Source organism: Vigna unguiculata, chromosome 8 (assembly GCF_004118075.2).
Source record: "Vigna unguiculata cultivar IT97K-499-35 chromosome 8, ASM411807v1, whole genome shotgun sequence".
Taxonomy (NCBI): Eukaryota; Viridiplantae; Streptophyta; class Magnoliopsida; order Fabales; family Fabaceae; genus Vigna; species Vigna unguiculata.
Genome location: NC_040286.1, coordinates 11,956,889 through 11,977,174, shown reverse-complemented (window position 1 = coordinate 11,977,174; position 20,286 = coordinate 11,956,889). Strand labels below are relative to the sequence as shown.

Here is a 20,286-nt window from a genome sequence, read left to right as displayed (position 1 = left end):
TTTTGGGAGCAAGGAATCCAGTAGGGGAGTTCCACTTTGTGCTTTACATTTTAACTATATGATTGTGTGTGAAACTTGATGATTGGGGTGCAATTTCCTGCTATTTTTTTCTGAAGTTCTTTGCGTTTCTGGAATTTTCCAAAAACCACCAGGTGACTCATACCTCCAGAAACCATTTTTCTGGGTTTCTCTATGCACCGCCTGGCGGCTACATGCTGACCGCCAGGTGACAGGATCTGGCTTGCCCAATTTCTTTTTTTTTTTTGTCAAGTGGTATGGTGATGTGTGGATTGACATTATGTATGTACGCATGTGATTGGCAGGGTGATTTATTATTTGCAATTGTTTAATTATTGAAAATTTCATGAATCTTGGATGAGTGGGAAGTTAGAGTTCACGTTGGGGATTTAGGGATGAATAAAAGTGATTCTCTGTTATGATTATGGTATGTCTTATGAAATTAATTGTGAAGTGAGTAAGTGTGAATACTATATGATGTTTGGATCATTTCAATTATGTCAAAACATATTTTAAAAATGGGTGATTGGGGGGTTTTAGGGTTTGCACAATACAGGAAAAATTTGGGCAGAACCCAGAATTGTATGCACCGCCAGCGGCACATGAACTACCGCCAGGCAACACATCAGGGTACATTATTGGATAATTGGCAGAGGTGTTAAAGAGAAAACATAATTATGTAATTAAATTCAATACGTGTATGATCAAGTGATGATTGGGACCCAAAAAGAGTATGACAGTAATGTTTTGTGACTGTGATGATTATAATGCCTATTGTGTATATCTTCAAATTACGTGCATATTATGATGTTGGTTTAAGTTAATTGTGGTATAATGGTTGGCAAAATAATGAGTGCATTGTTTTTTGCATCCTAATTGAATAAAGGTATGATTTCAAATGTGAATTAATGAATGATTTGAATTGTGATCTAGGAACATAACTATGATTAGATAATAGTAATTGTGTTTTGGATTGTGTGTTATATGATTGAGGTTCATTAGAACATGTCCAATATGCCAAAAGATCAGTAGCACTCACACTACTGGTATGACGTTTGGCGACGCGGTACGAGCCGCCGGGCAACAGGAATAGAAAATAGTGGCAGTGGCCATTAGACTCGTGTGGCGCCTGGCTGCAGGGGAGGCTCTGCCAGGTAGAGTTCGATGTCAGAGGTATTGAGAAGGTGTGTCGCTTGGCGATGCGAGAAGACCGCTAGGTGGTCGAGAACCAAGTTTCGCCTAGCGACGTGAGTGGTGCGCTAGGCGTTTTTGGGGGCAAAGTTGGAACGCGGGGAGGATTTCTACATAGCTTTGGATGAAGGTCATGATGCGATGCTTTGCTGGAGGCCAAATTACGAGTGCAACTTGTATTGGGGTAACACGCGGCCACTCAAGGTTGTAGCCTGTTGGTTTTGGAAGTCGAGTGGAGCGTGCAAAATAGTGGCTCGTACAAATGGGTTCTGGAAGATTGTCCTCTTTAGTGTAACTGCTGAGTTTGCTAGTCTTGGGATAAATACGGACTATAGTTTGTATTGGGGAACTCCACTTGGTGTCGCATGCTTAAGAAGACTAAGCATGTTTAGAAAGGAAGTTCACTAATCCTTCATCCCTTTCATTTGTGTTTGTTATTTTTTGATTCCCTAAGTTGGCTTAGTTGAATCAACTTTAGTTGACTTGTTGACCTTTGACTAGGTTTGACTTGTTGACTATAGTTGACTTGACTTAAGCCAACATGCTAATCTATGTTTATTTGCTTTGTAGGTTAATTAGGAGTAAGAAAGCAATGCTAGGTGGCGCATGGTGATTGGGGAGCATAAATGATATGGAGGAGAGAGTAAAGCAAAGGCATAAAGCATAAAGTAAAAGGCATGAAGCAAGTGTACCTATGTACCTTTGGTCTCCTTTGTTTTTAGCACACTTTGGCCACTTTTTGGAGACATATGAGACACATTCTTTGTCTCCTTTTGTGCTAGAACGAAATTAGCCTTGCACACACCATAGTGGCTCTTTTGTCTCTCATTTTTGTAACCTTATTTGACCTAGTTTCTAGAAGCTAGGGTTAGGTTTTTGTAGAGACATCCTTAGGTATCTTTTATTTGCTTAGAGGCCCCTAAACTCTTCTATATAAAGGGTGCTCCTAGACATGTAAAAGGGTTGAAGATTTTGAAGTAAAAACACTTTTGTGTCTCAACCATTTGTGAGAGTTTCCTCCCTTGGGAGTGAAACTTTTAAGCCTTATCTTGCATAGCAAGTGGCGGCACACATCCACTCATCTTCAAGGTTGCCATGGCTTCTAGCCTAGCCTTGTAGTGGCGTGCTTCTCACATTTTTACCATTTCTTTCCTTTCCATTTTGTGTTTTCTTCTTCCTTTAATTGTTCTTGGTTTTCTATGGTTTATGTGTTTTCCATTTCCTTTTCGTTTTGAATCAATCCATCATCTTCTTCTCTTGAGTTTTGTGAAAGGAACCTTCACATCTAGATAGCTTGCTATCTTAATGTCCAGTGGGGATTTCACTTAGCTTTCTTAATCAACTCACACCATATTCAATAATCTTAAAAAAAAAAGACAAGATAATCCTTCATCATATTAGGTGGTGGCCTGTAGTCAGAGGGGCGAGTAGACACTCGTGGTAGCAAAGATTGATCAGTATACTCATCAAATGGTGTAGAATCAAGAGGCGTCAAACAAAAGGTTTAGAAGTTGAGGATTAAGGATTGAGGTTTTAACACAGTCATAGTTTTGAAATGCTTTATTATTTCATGTTGTAATTTTTATTGTATTTGAGCTCACCCTATCTGTGTGTGTTTAGCGGTGATCATGTAACTTGTTACATGGGAGCAGATGTTGATGCAGGTAAGCATGTGGATGCTTAAAGTCGGAGTGAGGCCAACTATGGGAGTTTTATACTAGTTTTCTTCATGGATTTTAAGGGCTATTTTGTCATCGGTTATTATATATTAAATTACATTTGTAAGCCTTGAACGCATTCGTGGATTTGACTTTTTTGGCACGTATAAATTAAGGTTTCAATTTTCCCGCATTTTAGGAAAAGTACTTTAATAATAAATGTGATTTATTATTATTTTCCTTATTTTAATTTTAAATAAGTAATTTCCGGCTAGGACATTACATTTAGTATCAAAGTCGTGATTTCAATGATTTTTGGGGTTGTGGGGAGTGAGCTTATCGCGTAGTGATTGAGGCTTGTTGTTATTGTATGTTTCCTTTTTGTTATTAGTAGTAACTTAAGTTGTTTAATTCACCAGCTAAAAATGTGGCAAATTCAGCCCATGGCAAATAAGAGAAGGAGAAACAATGCCAGAGCTAACGAGATTGCACAAGCATTCCACATAATGGTTGATGTTATGAAGCCTGTTGTAGTGCAACCAAGAGCCATGGTTCCACCAACTAGACCAGTGACGATGGAAGGTGTCTTGAGGCATAAGCCGTCGAAGTTCAGCGGAAAGCTACTCCTAATGAGGTCAATGCTTGGCTCAAGGAATGTGAGAACATATTCAAGGTGCTAGCTTGCACAAAGGCATAACAGTTGACCTTCGCCACTTTCTTGCTAGTTGGCGATGCTGAGTATTGGTGGATGGGGATGTAGCAGCAGATGCAGACCCGATAAGAGGAGGTGACTTGGACTACTTTCAAGACCAGATTTCTGGAAAAGTATTTTCCAGATTCAGCCAAGAATGCCTTGGAAGATAAGTTCCTCACCCTACAGTAGGGCAACCGATCCGTGTAGGCCTATGTGGACCGTTTTGAGTACCTGGCGAGATTTTAATCGCAAGCTATTAAGCAGGAGTGGCGTTACAGAAAGTTTGAGGGGTGTTTAAAGCACGAGCTACGTAGGTTTCTAGTGTCGTTGCGAATCAAAAAATTTCTAGTTCTGGTGGAGCAGGCCAGAACAGTAGAGGAGCTTGAGACGGGACCCAGTCGGGTTGTTAGGTCGCAAAAGAGTACCTCGGAGACCAAGTAGCAGAAAAGCCATACAACTGACCAACATCTTCATCTCCAAGCCTAAGGTGTTATAATTGCAGAGGCGTTCATCTTTGCAAAAACTGCCCCAAGGCTGTGGGAAGCTCAGGAGGTAGTGTTGTCAATGTGAAGTGTTATAATTGCGAAAAAACCGGGCATTATGCGAGGCAATGTCCTAATAAGAAGCCGGTAGGGGGAACGCAACAACAACAAAAGAATGTTATGACGAAAAGACCTAGAGCCGTTGAAAGACTCTTTGCTCTAACAGGCACCGAGGCAACTCAGTTAGCTAACCTAGTGCAAGATTCTTGTTTTTGTTATGTAACCAGTGTGTGATGGTATTGTTTGATTTAGGAGACCCCCATTCATTCATGTCCAAGGAATGTGTGGGAAGGCTCGGGCTAGTAGTACGAGATCTGGGGTGCGATCTGATTGTCGCAACGCTAGCATCTGGACAAGTATCCACTAACTCTATGTGTGTGGGATGCCCTATTGAAGTGGTAGGTCGCAGAATCAAGGTGAATCTCATTTGTCTGTCTTTGGAAGGATTGGATGTGATCTTGGGAATGGACTAGCTGTCCAGCAACCATATTGTCATTGATTGTGGAAAGCGTCGACTGGTATTCCCTAAGACAAAAGGGCTTGAGTTGATCTCGACTCATAAAGCACTAAAGGAGATGGAAGTCTTTCCATATGAGTATGCACACGTCTTTCCAAATGAAGTCCCTAAACTACTGCCAAGCAAGGATGTGGATTACCATTGATCTCATCCCTGAAGTTGGCCCAATATCAGTGCCACCGTATAGGATGGCACCGGTAGAGTTGACAGAGTTAAAAAAGCAGATTGAAGATCTACTAGAGAAGAAATTTATTCGGCCGAGTGCATCACCATGGGGAGCTCATGTGGTATTAGTAAAGAAAAAGGATGGAAGCTCAAGGCTTTGAGTCAACTATCGTCAGTTGAACAAGCTGACCATTAAAAACAAGTATCCAATGCCAAGAATTGATGACTTGCTGGATCAGCTAAGGGGAGCAGTAGTGTTCTCTAAAATCGACTTGAGGTTTGAATATCATCAGATCTTGGTCAAACCAGAGGACGTTTAGAAGACGATTTTCTGGTCACGGTATTGGCACTATAAGTATGTGGTGATGCCATTTGGAGTGACGAATGCCTTTGCAATCTTCATGGATTATATGAACAGGATATTCTGGCCTTACTTTAATTAGTATTTTGTAGTGTTCATTGACGACATACTAATCTACTCTAAGAGTAGGGAAGAGCACGCAAAGCACTTAAGGGTGGTATTATCAGTACTGAGGGAGCATCAATTGTATGGCAAGTTATCCAAATGTGAATTCTAGTTAGGTGCAATTTTTGGGACATGTGATATCAGCCTAAGGAATTGCGATGGATCCCGCTTATATTGAAACCATGGTAAAGTGGGAGCGGCCACAAATAGTGACAAAAGTCAAAAGCTTTTTGGGTCTGATAGGTTATTATAGACGATTTGTAGAAAGGTTCTTCAAGATGGTTAGTCCGTTGACACAACTCACTAGGAAGGATCAGCCTTTCTCTTGAACAGAGCAGTGTGAGGCACGTTTTGAAGACATGAAGAGAATGTTGACTACTGCTCTAGTGTTAGCCATCCCAGATACAACCAAGACCTTTGAGGTATACTATGATGCTTCATATCAAGGTTTGGGTTGCGTACTAATGGAAGAGAAGCAGCATGTGGCTTATACGTATCAACAGTTAAAGGTGCATGAGAAGAATTACCTAACTCATGACCTTGAGTTAGCTGCGTTGGTGTTTGCCCTTAAAACCTGGAGACACTACTTGTACGACGCGCAGTTCCAAGTCTTCAGTGATCATAAAAGTCTATGTACTTGTTTGATCAGAAGGAACTAAATATGCGACAGAGGCGATGGATGGAGTACCTTAAGGACTACGACTTTGAGCTATTATACCATCCTAGTAAAGCTAACATTGTAGTGGATGCCTTGAGCCGAAAACGAGTACATATTTCCTCTATGATGGTAAAGGAACTAGAGTTGATAGAGAAGCTTCGAGATATGAACCTGGAACTACATATAGGTTTTGACCATATCCGGTATGGCATGTTGAAGGTTACTAATAAGTTTCTTGATGAGATCCGGGTGGAACAAGGGAAGGATCAAGAATTACAACAGACCATTAGATGGCTTGGCACAGAAAAAGGTAAAGACTACAAGATGGGGGCAGATGGTCTCCTTCGTTACAAGAACAAGGTGTGTGTTCCATGGGGACTAAGGTTGAGGAAGAAAATTCTAGAAGAGGGCCACAAGAGTCGTCTTAGCATACGTCCGAGTATGACTAAGATGTATAAGGATCTGAAAGACTCTTTCTAGTGGACTGGCATGAAAACAGATGTGGCAAACTTTGTAGCATCTTGCCTAGTATGTCAAAAGGTGAAGATACGACACAAGAGCTCAGGAGGCAAGCTGGAACCGTTAGAAATCCCTCAGTGGAAGTGGTAAAACATAGTGATGGACTTCGTGACTTACCTATCGAAGTCTACAAAGGGTTATGATCCGATATGACTGATTGTAGATCGATTGACAAAGTGTGCTCATTTCTTGTCGATCAATCAGAAATTGTCAATGGATAGATTGGCAAAGCTATATGTTAAAGAAATGGTCAGATTACATGGGGTACCAACGAGCATAGTGTTAGACAGGGATCCGAGGTTTACATCGAGATTCTGGCAGTCGTTGCAGGCGACATTAGAAACGCAGTTAAGAATGAGTTCAGCACATCATCCTCAGACTAACTGACAATCAGAAAGGATTATCCAGTCCTTGGAGGACTTATTGAGAGCTTGTGTACTGGATCACCTGGACAGTTGGAGTGAGATGCTTCCTTTGGTGAAGTTTACTTACAACAACAGTTATCACTCTAGCATCGAAATGGCACCTTATGAAGCATTGTATGGGAGAAGATGTAGGACTCTATTGTGCTCGAATCAGGATGGTGAATTTGTGGTGTTTAGTCCTGAGTTTTTACAAATGACCACTGACAAAGTGAAATTGATTCAGGAGCGGATGCGAGCTACACAGAGCAAACAATAATCATAGGCCGATAAGAGGAGGCGACCATTGGAGTTTGAAGTTGGAGACCATGTCTTTCTCAAGGTTACTCCAACCACTAATGTTGGGAGGGTTCTCTAGCCGAGGAAGCTGACTCCAAGATTCATTGAGTTGTATCAGATTACTCAGAGGACTGGCCCAGTGGCCTATGAGATTGCATTACCACCACATTTGGCGAACTTGCACAATGTCTTCCGCGTGTCACAGTTGAGGAAGTACATTGCAAGTTCCTCTAATGTGTTGGAAGCAAACGATATCCAGGTTCGAGAGGATCTGATGGTAGATGCTGGACCAATGAGGATCTTGGACTCGTAGGTTAAACAGTTGAGGGGAAAGGAAATCAAGACAATGAAGGTCCTTTGGGATGAAGCGACTTAGGAGATGACTTGGGAGATGGAGGACTTGATGAGGTAGTCATATCCGCATCTATTCCCTAGTAAGCTTTAATTTTTTAGAACGAAAATTTTATAACGTGGGGGGAATGTAAGACCCGAGAAATTTAAATAATTAAATAAATAACTATTTTATAAATGCGGGTAGTGGGAGACTTATGACATTAAATGCTAACTTTCATGATGTGGAAAAGTACTAGCTTAAATGATTGAGAATACTTGGTTGTGTTGAGAGGACCTGGGTTCAAGTCTTATGTATGCTAATGGTGTAATTATTTTGATTGTATTATTTTATGATATGCTTGAGCATGATAAGAAGTCATACATTCCTAGATTTATAGGAGTTGTCACAAAACATGAGTTCATTGAATGGTTATGCATTGACTTGACAATGCGGTGGTTGTGTGTTCGAATCTTGGCTAGAGCAAAATCATAAGCTTTATTTTTTTATGCCTTGGGAACGAATTAAGGAGATGAAGAGTTGGAGATAGGTTCCACGAATCTAGACACAGACAAAGAGGTTAATGTGAATTGAAATGCTATTAAGGATCAATTAAGGAATTGATTGAAAGTTAATTACATTTTAATAAATTAAAATTCATTTAGGGTGGGAGGACAATTGAGATCAAGGTGAAAGCTACAACATTTTTGGGAGCAAGGAATCCAGGTTAGGGGAGTTTCATTTTGTGCTTTACATTTTAACTTTATGATTGCATGTGAAACTTGATGATTGGGTGAAATTTCCTGCTATTTTTCATCTGATGTTCTTCGCGTTTCTGGAATTTTCTAGAAACCGCTAGGCGACGTTGAAGGCCCGTCAAGCGACTCATACCTCCAGAAACCATTTTTCTAGGTTTCTCTATGCACCGCCTAGCGGCTACGTGTTGACTGCCAGGCGACAGGAACTGGCTACCCAGTTTCTTCTGTTTTTTTTGTGTCAAGTGGTGTGGTGATATGGGGATTGAGATTATATATGTACGCATGTGATTGGCGGGGTGATTTATTATTTGCAATTGTTTAATTGTTGAAAATTTCATGAATCTTGCATGAGTGGGAAGTTAGGGTTCATGTTGGGGATTTGGGGATGAATAAAAGTGGTTCTCTGTTATGATTATGATGTGTCTTATGAAATTAATCGTGAAGTGGGTAAGCATGAATACTATATGGTGTTTGGACATTTCAATTATGTTAAAACACTTGTTGAAAATGGGTGATTGGGTGGTTTTAGGGTTCGCGCAGTACTTGAAAAATTTGGGCAGAACCCAGAATTGTATGCACCGCTTGGCGGCGCATGAATTGCTACTAGGCAACACATCAAGTGTAGAATAGCACCTGATTTTTGTTCGAGTTGTGAATTAGGTGGATGGGCAAGGGAGTTATGTGTAAATTATTGGATAATTGGCGGAGGTGTCAGAGAGAAAACATAATTATGTAATTAAATTCAATACGTGAATGATCAAGTGGTGATTAGGACCCAAAAAGAGTATGAGAGTAATATTCTGTGATTGTGATGATTATAATGCCTGTTGTGTATATCTTCACATTACGTGCATATTATGATGTTGGTTTAGTTAATTGTGGTATAATGTAAGACCCGTGGAATTTAATTAATTAATTAATAAATGTGGGTAGTGGGAGCCTTTATGGCATTTAATTTTGACTTGTATGATGTGAAAAAGTATTAGCTGAAGTGGTTAAGAGTACTTGATTGTCTGAGAGGTCTTGGGTTCAAGTCATATACCTTTGTGAGACCAAACAAAACTAAAGCCATTTTTTTATCAAAGAAGAAGCCAAGAACCTTCAAGTTTAGCAAGGAAATCCAGGTTAGGGGAGCTGGACTACGCTTATTTTACGTGTTTTGATTAAATGCATGATGTATGTATTGGCCTGGCGGGCTACTCGTAGTCGCGAGGCGATGCATCCCAGTGTTAGTGCTTTTTTGGGTTCCTTTGAGGAACCGCTTGGCGGTGAAGCCCTGTACTGCCAGGCGACGTAAGCCAGCAACCCAGTTTCTGGGTTTCTGATGAATTGCCTAGCGATGATGAACACCCGCTAGGCGACACGAACCATTTTGGTTCGATTTTGGTATTTTCTGGGTTTTGGGATGATTCTGATCGGGGGAAATGGAATTCGTGTATGTATTGATTGATGAGGATCAAGAATCGTCGTAATTACGTGGTAATTGGATATTAACTGGGAAAAATTGAATGGTTATGGTTTTAGGGTTGAACAATTGGGGTTTTGATGTCGCGAGAATCATTAGCGATTGAAATGCTTTGGAAAAATGTTAATGGATGTGTGTAGACTGTGAACTATTATAATTATAAGTGAGTTTGCACGAGAATTAATGGAGATCTGGAAGGAAGGGAAAACTAAGAAAGGTTGGAGTTTCGTAGGTGCAGGAATTATGGGAAATTGCCCAGAAATCTAATGCACCGCATGGCGGCACGGGGCTTGTCGCTAGGCGCCAGCGCAGGGACAGTGACTTTGCGTGGCTACGAGGTGTGGTTCTTGTTCTGGGTGTTGTGGTGTACAATGGTGGTTGGAATAATTAATCTGGGTCATGCAAAGTATAGTTTTAAGAGTGAAGAATGTTTGGGGGTTTGCTTATGTAAGGAAATTTGTGTAAATATTACTAAAGTGTAATTAGGGATGTATTAGAAATTGGATGGCTAGAGTAATAGGAAGCATAATCTAGTGGGAAATTAGTTTGATGATGCAGAGAAAGAATGGTAGCGGATTGGTGAGATAAGTAGTAGGAATTCATGAACATATGCATGTAAGAGTTCAATGGATAAACTTAGACTTGTTAACTATAGAATAGGACAAGGCATTGAGACAAATGGGACCATTTAAGAAGTGAATCAATATTGTTACAATTCATTGTTATGGGGATTTCATATCAGTGGTATAAAGCTTGACAATTCATTTAAAATTAAGGACTTTAGGAATAATAATATGATTGAAGCAATAACTCTTGACATAGGATTATGATGGGCACAAAGCATTGTGGGCACTATTATGGAGTTATGATATGACTAATTGGACTTGGTTGAGTGACTAAATGAGTAAGGATGTGAATAGATGGTGCCTGAACCCAAACCAGCACTAGTACTACGTAAGTACTGGTGTGCCGCCTGACAACAGTATGAGAGCTGCCAGACGATAGCAATGTTCCAGTAGGTAACAAGGAAGTGTGGCGCCTGACGATGAAGGCAGTCCCGCCAGGCGATACCTGCAGAGATAGTGGTGCAGAGGCGCTTGGCGCTTGGCAATACGCGTCCCCCGCTAGGCGGTCTTGAAGCGGACAACGCCTGGCACCTCGTAAGCAATGCCATGCAATTTTGCTGCAGCATGACTTAGGTTTGTTGGAATTATTTGCGTGATCTACAAGGCTTCTAGGATACCTTAAAGTTTGGCTTGCTGGTGTTCCTTGAGTTGTGGCTCAGAACATATCCCTTGAGTTGTGGCTCGAGATAGGGGTTAAGCACGTGGTATTCCTTGAGTTGTGGCTCAGAATAGCATCACTTGAGCTGTGGCTCAGGATGGCGGATGAACACGAGGAACTCTTGAGTTGTGGCTCAGGTTGGCGAGTGTTGTTGATGTGAGTGTGCTAGTTGTGGCCAGTACGGATGGGTCCAAATAGATTGTCCTCCTCAGTAATTAGCTGACAAGTTTGGTAGTCTTGGGACATTACGAACTATGTTCGTATTGGGAACTCCACCTGGCGTTACTATGTGTGATCCGTAGAATGGTTTTTCGTATGTGCTCTATCGGTTGTCGCTGATAGGTATGGCAGTAAGACATCTTGAGGTACTCACTAGAAGACGTAGAACACGGTTAACATGGTGGTGACCATGTATTATTGAATAAGAGGATGAAATTCCTTTGTTGTGTTGTATGTATAGGTATATTCTCTCTCTCTCTCTGTATATATATATATATATATATATATATATATATATATATATATATATATATATATATGTTTATTATTAGCTCACCCTATCTGCTTGTGTGTGGCGATGATCGTATACGCGGTATACGTGAGCAGATGATATTGCAGGTGGATCTGGTAAGGCTTAGAGCTGGAGCGAGGCTAGACTGGGATTCAGAATTTTATTTAGAGTTTTATTATGTTTTGGAACAATTGTAATATTTTACATTACTGGACTTGAATTTTATTATGGATATCTTATGTTGAGTTATAATAGAGATTTTGAGAATATTTATTACTATTATAAAGTTTTAAATTTCTCGTGTTTTTGGGGAATGATGTTTTAATAAATGAAACTGGCGTAAATTTCTTTACTTATTATTTAAATCCATAATATTCGGTCGGGATGTTACATATGACGCCTGGTGATGTGATACGAGCTGCCAGGCGATAGGAATACAAAATAGTGGCAGTGACCATTAGACTCGCGTGGCGCCTGGCGGTAGGGGAGGCTCTGCCAGGCAGAGTTTGCTGTCAGAGGCATTGAGAAGGCGTGTCGCCTGGCGAAGCGAGAAGACCGTCAGGCGGTCTAGAACCAAGTTTCGCCTAGCAACGTGAGTGGTGCGCCAGGCATTTTTTGGGGTAAAGTTGGAACGTGAGGAGGATTTCTACACAGCTTTGGATGGAGTTCATGATGCGATGCTTTGCTGGGGCCCCAATTACGAGTGCAACTTATATTGGGTAACACGCGGCCACTCGAAGTTGTAGCCTATTTTGGAAGTCTAGTAAAGTATGCGAGATAGTGTTGAATGCATTTTGTCATAAGTTATTATGTATTAAATTACATTGGTGGATTTGATTTTTTTTGGCGTATATAAATTAAGGTTTCAATTTTTAGCATTTTAAAGAAAATACTTTAATTATAAATGTGATTTATTATTATTTTTCTTATTTTAATTTTAAATAAGTAATTTCCAACTAGGACGTTACAATTATTTTATATATATATATATATATATATATATATATATATATATATATATATATATATATAATTAATAATTATTTTTAAATATATATTATTTATTATTATAATTTATTATATATATATATATATATATAATTGTAATAATAAATAATATATAATAATATATATTTAATAATTAATGTAATAATAATTACTATTAATGTATTATATGATAATAAAATGTAAGAGAAAAGTGTAAAATTTGATATATAATTGTAAATCATCATATTAGTGGTGAGATTGAAACCTGATGTATTTTCTCAAATTTATTTGCGCTTTTCTTTGCTTATCTTCTCATAACAACATTTTATATTTTAATTTGTTTTTTTCAAATCAGTTTAAATAGTAGTATCTATTGAAAGGAACACTACATAAAGGTGTGTTTCTTTGTGTGGATATATTTAAAAGAAAATGTGAATATGGATTTGAGTGGCTGGATATGTGTGTTTTTTTAGTGGATTTAGAGGCTAAAGTTAGTGGATTTGAAGAAAAGTTTTGATGAAAGTTAGTGAGAGATTTGATTGATGTGATAGATAAAATAAATTGGAAAAATATATAGAATTAGAAAGTTACCAAAATACCCTTGATGGAAAAAGAGAATGATTTTGTAATTTGATATTATAAAAATAATTACAAATAATTAATATGAATTAAAAAATATATTGAACTTATATGAAATTTTAAAATAAAAATATTTAAATTTTTATGAATGTGAAAAAATTTATACAATTAAATTAAAACAATATATACAAAAAAGTTAAAAAAATCGACACACGACACCGGTTACATACCGGTGTCACTATTCCAATTGCACTGGCACCGATTACGTAACTAGTGCCACACACACACATCACTGCACCGGTTATGTAATCGGTGCACATCCTTTCAGTCAACCAGCCATCTTCCTCCCCTCACTCACAGTCCATGTGTCTTCCTGTACTCACACACCCACACCACACACCAACACTGGTGCATTCACTCACATCGGTGCAAAATGCAATTAAAGAACACCACCACACCAGTGATTAACTTCACCCACACACCACTACTGATCTTCCGACGTAATAACACCAGCACTCACCACTTGGGAAAGGAGCAACCGGTTCACGTGCTTGGTAAAAATAACAGGGTTACTTTGGTAATGTTACACATAATACACTCAAATCAGCTCATATATGGGTGGATGGAATAACGCTACATCCCGCAAATCGACTCTTGCAAATCATTGCAGATCCGTTGAAAAGAACACACGCAAAGCCACAAATTTGTCCATGCCAATACACATAAATAGTGTCATTAGCTCAAAAGAACACTACCTAAAGAAATTATATAATTTAAAGATGGTTAAACCAATTCCAATATGACCTTAAGTTACATTACCATTTAAAAAAATATAAATATCGGGAAATACATAAATAAACTTATAATATTGTCAAATAAATAAAAACAAAATTAAAATTTTAACTTAAAAAATATTAAGAGTGCATATAATATGGGTTAGACCCACTCTACTGCAACTAGGGATGTCAACGGAGCGGGTAGGGTACGGGTAGTAGCTCCCCCGTACCCTACTCGCTGGATAAATATTTGCTATGTACCTATACCCATATCTGTCGAGTATCCGTTATGCGGGTACCCGTATAAGTTTTTAATATCCACGGGTACCCGCGGGTATTTACAAAAAAATAAAAATAAATATTTAACAATATATTTTAATCGTAAATTCAAATAAAATACAATGCATAACATTCATAAATTTTAAACAAAGTCCAAATAATCCATTTTAATAGTGTTGAATGACAATTTACAAAGAAATGTTTTTTTAAAACTAATTGATACAAAAATAACTCATTCAAAATTAATATGTTAATATTTTAATTTAAATTAGAGTATAGCGGGTACGGGTATCCATATGTACGGATACTATGATACTCGTATTCACCCCGTTAACATGTAAGTATTAAAAATACTCATACCCATTACACGCGAGTATCTATTTACAATATTTATTTTCTATCCGTTACGAGTTTTATCTGCGGATACCCGCGGTACAAATTTTTTTGACATCCCTAATTGTAACAATTTAAAAAATAAAAATAACTAAATTAATTTACACGACCATGACTCTCACAAATTTTCCAAGATATATTATGTATAAGTTAAATTTTATTATTATATATTCATTTAAAAATTATTAAGAGGAGGTTAATAACACTTTGAGTAAAATTTTATATTAAATATTAATTTAAAAATTGTTAATAATTTTAGCGACGCAAGAACCGATACTTGCATTTTATAAAAAAAAATAAAATTGAAGTTAAGGAAAGTGTAAAGTTATCCCTACTTTCTTTGTCTTTCTTCCTTTTACATTCAATTTTCGAGCTCAAGCTTCCATCTTTTCATTCTCCGTTTTGGGAAATTGCTTTCCTCAGGCTTTCATTTTTGCGAACTCGCTTTTCTTATGGTGTGTTTGGAAGAGGTAATTTAAGACGGTGATTCATTTATTTGGAGAATTTGAAATTTTTTGCAATAAAATGCTTTGTTTGGATGAAAAAATTAAAAAAACATTTAAAATGCATGCATTTTTTTTGAAATATTTCAATGAACTAAATTAGAAGAAATTCAAATACCCTAAAAAAATGTGGAATTTGAAATTCTTCTCACTCAACCTCACATTCTGGACTCAACCCCAAACGGACCTGACAAACCCGACAACCATGACAAGTTGGACTGGCCAAACAATCCAGACAGATCGACCGACCTGACGACACAAACAAGTCGAGCAAGCCCGACAACCCAGACGGGTCGAGTGGGCCCGATGAGTCAGATGAGCCCGACGAGTTAGATTGGCCCGACGACCCAGATGGCTTAGGTGGGCCCAACGACCTAAACAGGTCAGATGGGCCCGACGACCCAGACGGGTCAGGCGAGCCCGATGACCAAGACGAGTCAGGCGGGCCCAACGACCTAGATAGATGGGGTGACTTGATGACACATATGGGTCGGGCAGACTTGACAACTCAAACAGGTCGGTCAAGTTCGACAACCCACACCGCCTAGGTAGGCCTGACGACCAAGATATGTCGAGCTAGCCCAATAGCCTAGACAAACTTCATTAGCCCTACGATATAAAAGGGTCGGGCGGGCCTGTCGACCCAAACAAGACTAACGACCCAGATGAGCAGGGTGTGCTCGAAGACAGAGACGGGCTGAACCGACTTGGCAACCAACACGGGTCAGCAGGTCTGATGGCCCAACTAGGACAGGCAAGCCCGACGACCCACACGGGTTTGGCGGATCAGACAACCTAGAGGTGTCGGGCGGGCCTGACGACCCAGACATGTCGAGCAGGCCTAGTGACCTGACCGACTCGTTGACCCGACAAGCTTGACCGATTCGTTTCCAAATTTATCATGTACTCAAAACATAATTAAGCCTAAAATAAATGTAAGGTATTTTAATTTGTTTATCCAAACAAGTTATTTAGAAAATGAAGGGAACTTAATTGTAAGCAATTCAAATACAATGCATTTCAATTTTTCAGTATTGTTGAAATGCTTTATCCAAACACAAGGTTAGGCTTTCATTTTGCAAACTCACCTTCGTTCTATCTATCCTCTTTGCCAATTGTTATCTCTGAGGTTGAAATGCACAAATAAGGTAAGCATTTCTACTTTAATTCGTAGTGATTGTGTTCGATAGTGGTTGAAAAATCTTTTATACATCGAAGGTTTGTGCATTTCGGTTGGAGTTCATAATTGTGGATGCTAAGAATGAATGGTCTGGTGTTGATGGTAAAGGGTTATTCATGGAGATGAATGACTTGTGCACACATTATAAGGCGAGTTTTTTTTAAACGACTAGATTGTGCAATTCATAATGCGGTCATTGACGACTTTAATATTTTTTAGAAAGTAGTCAACAAAATAGAAAAGATAAAGTTAACCGTAAGTTGTCTATCAACGATCACGAAATTAATTTTTAACAAATTAGTTATTATAAAAATTATACAAAAGAGTTAGTCAAGATATAAGAGGATTAAGATAAATAAAATAATAATTGAAAGAAATAAATAAAATTGAAAAGATAAAAAGAGATAAAAACAATACTAAAGAAAATATGTTGATTCCACTATTTTTTAAAAATAGGATTTATCATTGTTTTTCTAAAGATTATTGTTACTGATTTCTTGTCTAAGATTTCAAATTAATGAATATAACTTCCCAATTAATTTGTTGGCGTCCTCACCCTTATCTAAAGTAACTTATTAATCAAAAGTAAGAACTTTATATATTAATCATAGTAGATTTAACCAAAGTAATTTCTCAATTAAATATTAAATATTATTATGCCTAATCATGTCTATTCTTTTACCTCTTATATCTAATAAAAAACTAATTAACCAAAGTAACTTCTTAATTAATTCTAATCAAAGTTTTTTCCTTTAATCAAAGTAATTTCTCAATTATTAGCAAAAGCTCATTCAATCATATGAAAGTTTCTAAATTTAGCCAAAGTAACTTCTCAATTAAAATTTAAAAACCCTTGGACTCATATGATTGTTAGGTTATGTAGATTTAACAATGCGTTAACTTGCTACAATGTAAAAATCATTACTTTTACTAGATTAAGAACTAAAAGACGTACATGAAAATAAATCACAAAAGGAATCAAAAGAACAAACAAATTTATTCATCTAACCTCAGAATCCAATTAAAAAATTAGAGTGTAACTAACCCTTGAAGCATAGTCCTTTATAGAATGCAATTGCATTTCAACCCTCTTTTTAACCAGACTTTGACCAAAGTTTCACTAGTTGACCAAAGCATAGTTTCAGCCCTCTCTCTTTCTAAAAGAAATGACATTTGAAGAAAAGATGGTGTAGTTCATGAAGACACAAAATAAACGCATATGCCAACAAGATAGGCAAATGAAATTTATTTTATAGCACATCTAGTTGAAGAATGTTATGTAAGGCTGTTTTGATCTTCCGGACAATGGAGATAATGTAGTAGATGATTCTTGTGATGGTAGACCACATCAAAATTAGTTATGTTAAATTGTATAACAACTTTAAAACTTGCATATTTATTAGAAAAATTTTCATTTTGGTTTTATGTCGGATCATGTAATATGAATTTTTATACTACTTTTTAGTACATTATATATTACAACTGATTGTTATTTAGTATAATTAAATTTGTAGCATTTATAACTAGGTTAGAAAATTGTTTACAAACAAGTCAAAATATCATTTATAAAAAGGTAAAATCAAGCACATAAAATTGGCTATTTAGAACCAAATTATATTGGTCTCTAAATATTTATAGTTTTTGTTACTAATTTAGCCACTGATTTGGTCATTGATTTAGTCACCGATTTAGCCACCGATTTGACATTTGTTTGATCATTGAATTAACTACCGATTTAGCCACCAATAACTATTTTAATTAAATTAAAATTTGTACTTTTTAGCCATCGAATTAGCAACCAAAAATCCTTTTATTAAATTAAAATTTGTCCCAATTAGCAATTGAATTAGAGACGAAAAATTTGGTGACTAAATTGGTCTCTAATATTTGAAGGTAGACAAAATTTTAGTGACCGATTAACAACTAAAATATTGGTGAGAGTTTAAATTGATTTTGAAATCAATGGCTAATGATTTTGCAATTAGGATTGTTGCCACCATTAAATTTCGATGGCTAATTTGGTGGTAAAGAGTATTCGCAATCGCTTTTAGTATTTTAATCACTCATTTCGTCGATGACTAAAATATTTTTTTCTTGTAGCGATCATATAAAATTATTAAATTTTAATATTCGTAACAATAAAAATAATAATAATGATGATGATAAAATAATGATAAATTTTTATTTATAATAATAACAATACTTACAATATTAAGAAATGATGAAAGGCCAATGATTCATATCTCATCTTTCAAAATTAAAAGAAAAAGTTACACCATCAACTAAAAAGAAAAATAGTACTAATAGATTATACTTTATCAATAGATACATTTGATTAAAGAAATAATAATTATCTTATTATATCCTTACTCAATTTATTACAAAATTATATTTAAGGTCTCATATTACTTAAAAATTATATGACTATAAATTTAAAACATGATTACATGTATAACACAGTATTTACTTACCGTTTTAAAATAGTGCATCGTGCACTGTGTGCACTTTGTTCTTATTTCAAAATGTTTCTTCGTTCTTCAAGAAACACTTAGCCTCACTAAAAATCAAATTCATCAAAAAATCAAATTCATCATAACTTTATTTTTAATACTAATTATTGTATTAAATATTTATTAATAGACTAAAAATTATATCTGTTAGTCAAGATACAACTCCGAAAGACTAGATCTAAATTATTTTTAGTTTGATGCTTGGATTTAGTTAATTAAATTTATTTGTTATACTTTTGAAGAATTTATTTTTATCACTTTTTGTGAAATTTTTATTTTTTTAGAGTTTATTTTTGTGATAATTAGCTTACTTTTATAATTTTTGTGTGTGTTTTACTTTTTATTTTCTTTTGTAATGATCGTATTTTAAGTACAAAAATAAAGATAGGAGTTGAGAGTGATAATAGTATTGGACGAGAATGATCCTTAAAAGAGTAGTATAGAAATATGTTATATGGTATATTTTAACCTTTTTAAAATATTGTATTAATCTATTGTTTTTTATTTTGAAGGATTTAGAAGTTATGTTGATCATATTTTGATATACTCTATCTATTTAATAAGTTAATATTGAACATAGACAAATAATATTGCCTGTAACATTTCCTCTCTAATTAAGGATTCATCTATTCGACAAGAGTTTACATACAATCTACGATATTTACTTGTCCACATGTGTTGTCCTAACCAAAATCATTCCAAAAATAAATTTTAACACCTTTCCCAATTATTAAAAAAGCTTTTATGTAATCTCTACGATATTTGGACAGTATCATCTGTTGGGCCTTGATCAACACACACGAGCCCACTACCCCACTATTTGCTAACTCTCTCTCTCTTACACAAAAAGATAAAAATATCTTTTCTTTGCAGATTGTCTCGAAGCTTCCCGTACTCACCAAACTTCCTTTGCCACACAACCGCTTCTTCACAAACGCGTCAGCTACATTTTTCTTGCTTTCTCTTTTACTGTAAGACACGTTTTGCTCACAAGTTACTCATTCACAGCTTTGCTCCTTGCAGGACACGCACATGCTCTATGCCATAGAGTATGAAAGAGGAAGAAAGTTATTCAAGAGAGATTAGAGAGAAGAAAGGTATTTTATTGAACTTTCATGAATGTAGTTTCTCTAACAACTTTTACATAAAGAAACTATAGTATTTATAGATGTTTTGAGCTACTCCTATTTCTGCTCCTAAGACAAATATGAATAATCGTTTGCATTTATTACTTACAACTAATTCGGTTTTTCATTAACCAAGTCAACATCCCCCCTTAATCCAAAAACCCTAGACTATAGTCATCCCAAGATCCTTCCTCAACTTGTCGAACCTTGCTTATGTTAGTGGCTTGATGAAAATGTCTGTTGTTTGCTCTTCTATGTGATAATAAGTTAGTGTCAGCTTCCCTTTTCTCACTTGATCACGAAGAAAATGGAACTTCGTGTCAATGTTTTTGCTCCTTCCATGTAGTGTAGGGTTCTTCAATAGGTTGATTGCAGATTTGTTATCTATATTGAGCTGAACTGGTTTCATGTATTCCAACTTCAGCTCCTTCAAAACTTCTTCCAACCATACACTCTGACAAGTTGTTTCTGAGG

The 20,286-nt window shown here is 36.7% G+C and overlaps 2 protein-coding genes across 2 annotated transcripts; both read left to right on the top strand.

The window, feature by feature from the left end:
- The first annotated feature begins 3,310 nt into the window (after positions 1–3,310).
- Positions 3,311–4,576, top strand: LOC114194836. Its single transcript, XM_028085247.1, has 2 exons — positions 3,311–3,523; positions 4,331–4,576. Exons 1-2 carry the CDS (start codon positions 3,311–3,313, stop codon positions 4,574–4,576), a joined length of 459 nt encoding a protein of 152 aa, XP_027941048.1.
- Positions 4,577–5,610: 1,034 nt separating this feature from the next.
- Positions 5,611–7,442, top strand: LOC114194835. Its single transcript, XM_028085246.1, has 6 exons — positions 5,611–5,859; positions 5,901–6,292; positions 6,409–6,514; positions 6,633–6,727; positions 6,884–7,061; positions 7,209–7,442. Exons 1-6 carry the CDS (start codon positions 5,611–5,613, stop codon positions 7,440–7,442), a joined length of 1,254 nt encoding a protein of 417 aa, XP_027941047.1.
- The last annotated feature ends 12,844 nt before the right edge of the window (positions 7,443–20,286 follow it).

Coding starts and splice junctions, on each gene's coding strand:
- LOC114194836 (XM_028085247.1), top strand. CDS start 3,311: ATGGCAAATAAGAGAAGGAGAAACAATGCCAGAGCTAACGAGATTGCA. Junction 3,524..4,330: donor CAATGCTTGGCTCAAGGAAT/GTGAGAACATAT, acceptor TTATGTAACCAG/TGTGTGATGGTATTGTTTGA.
- LOC114194835 (XM_028085246.1), top strand. CDS start 5,611: ATGAAGAGAATGTTGACTACTGCTCTAGTGTTAGCCATCCCAGATACA. Junction 6,293..6,408: donor TGTGTTCCATGGGGACTAAG/GTTGAGGAAGAA, acceptor GCATGAAAACAG/ATGTGGCAAACTTTGTAGCA. Junction 7,062..7,208: donor TACAAATGACCACTGACAAA/GTGAAATTGATT, acceptor AGGGTTCTCTAG/CCGAGGAAGCTGACTCCAAG.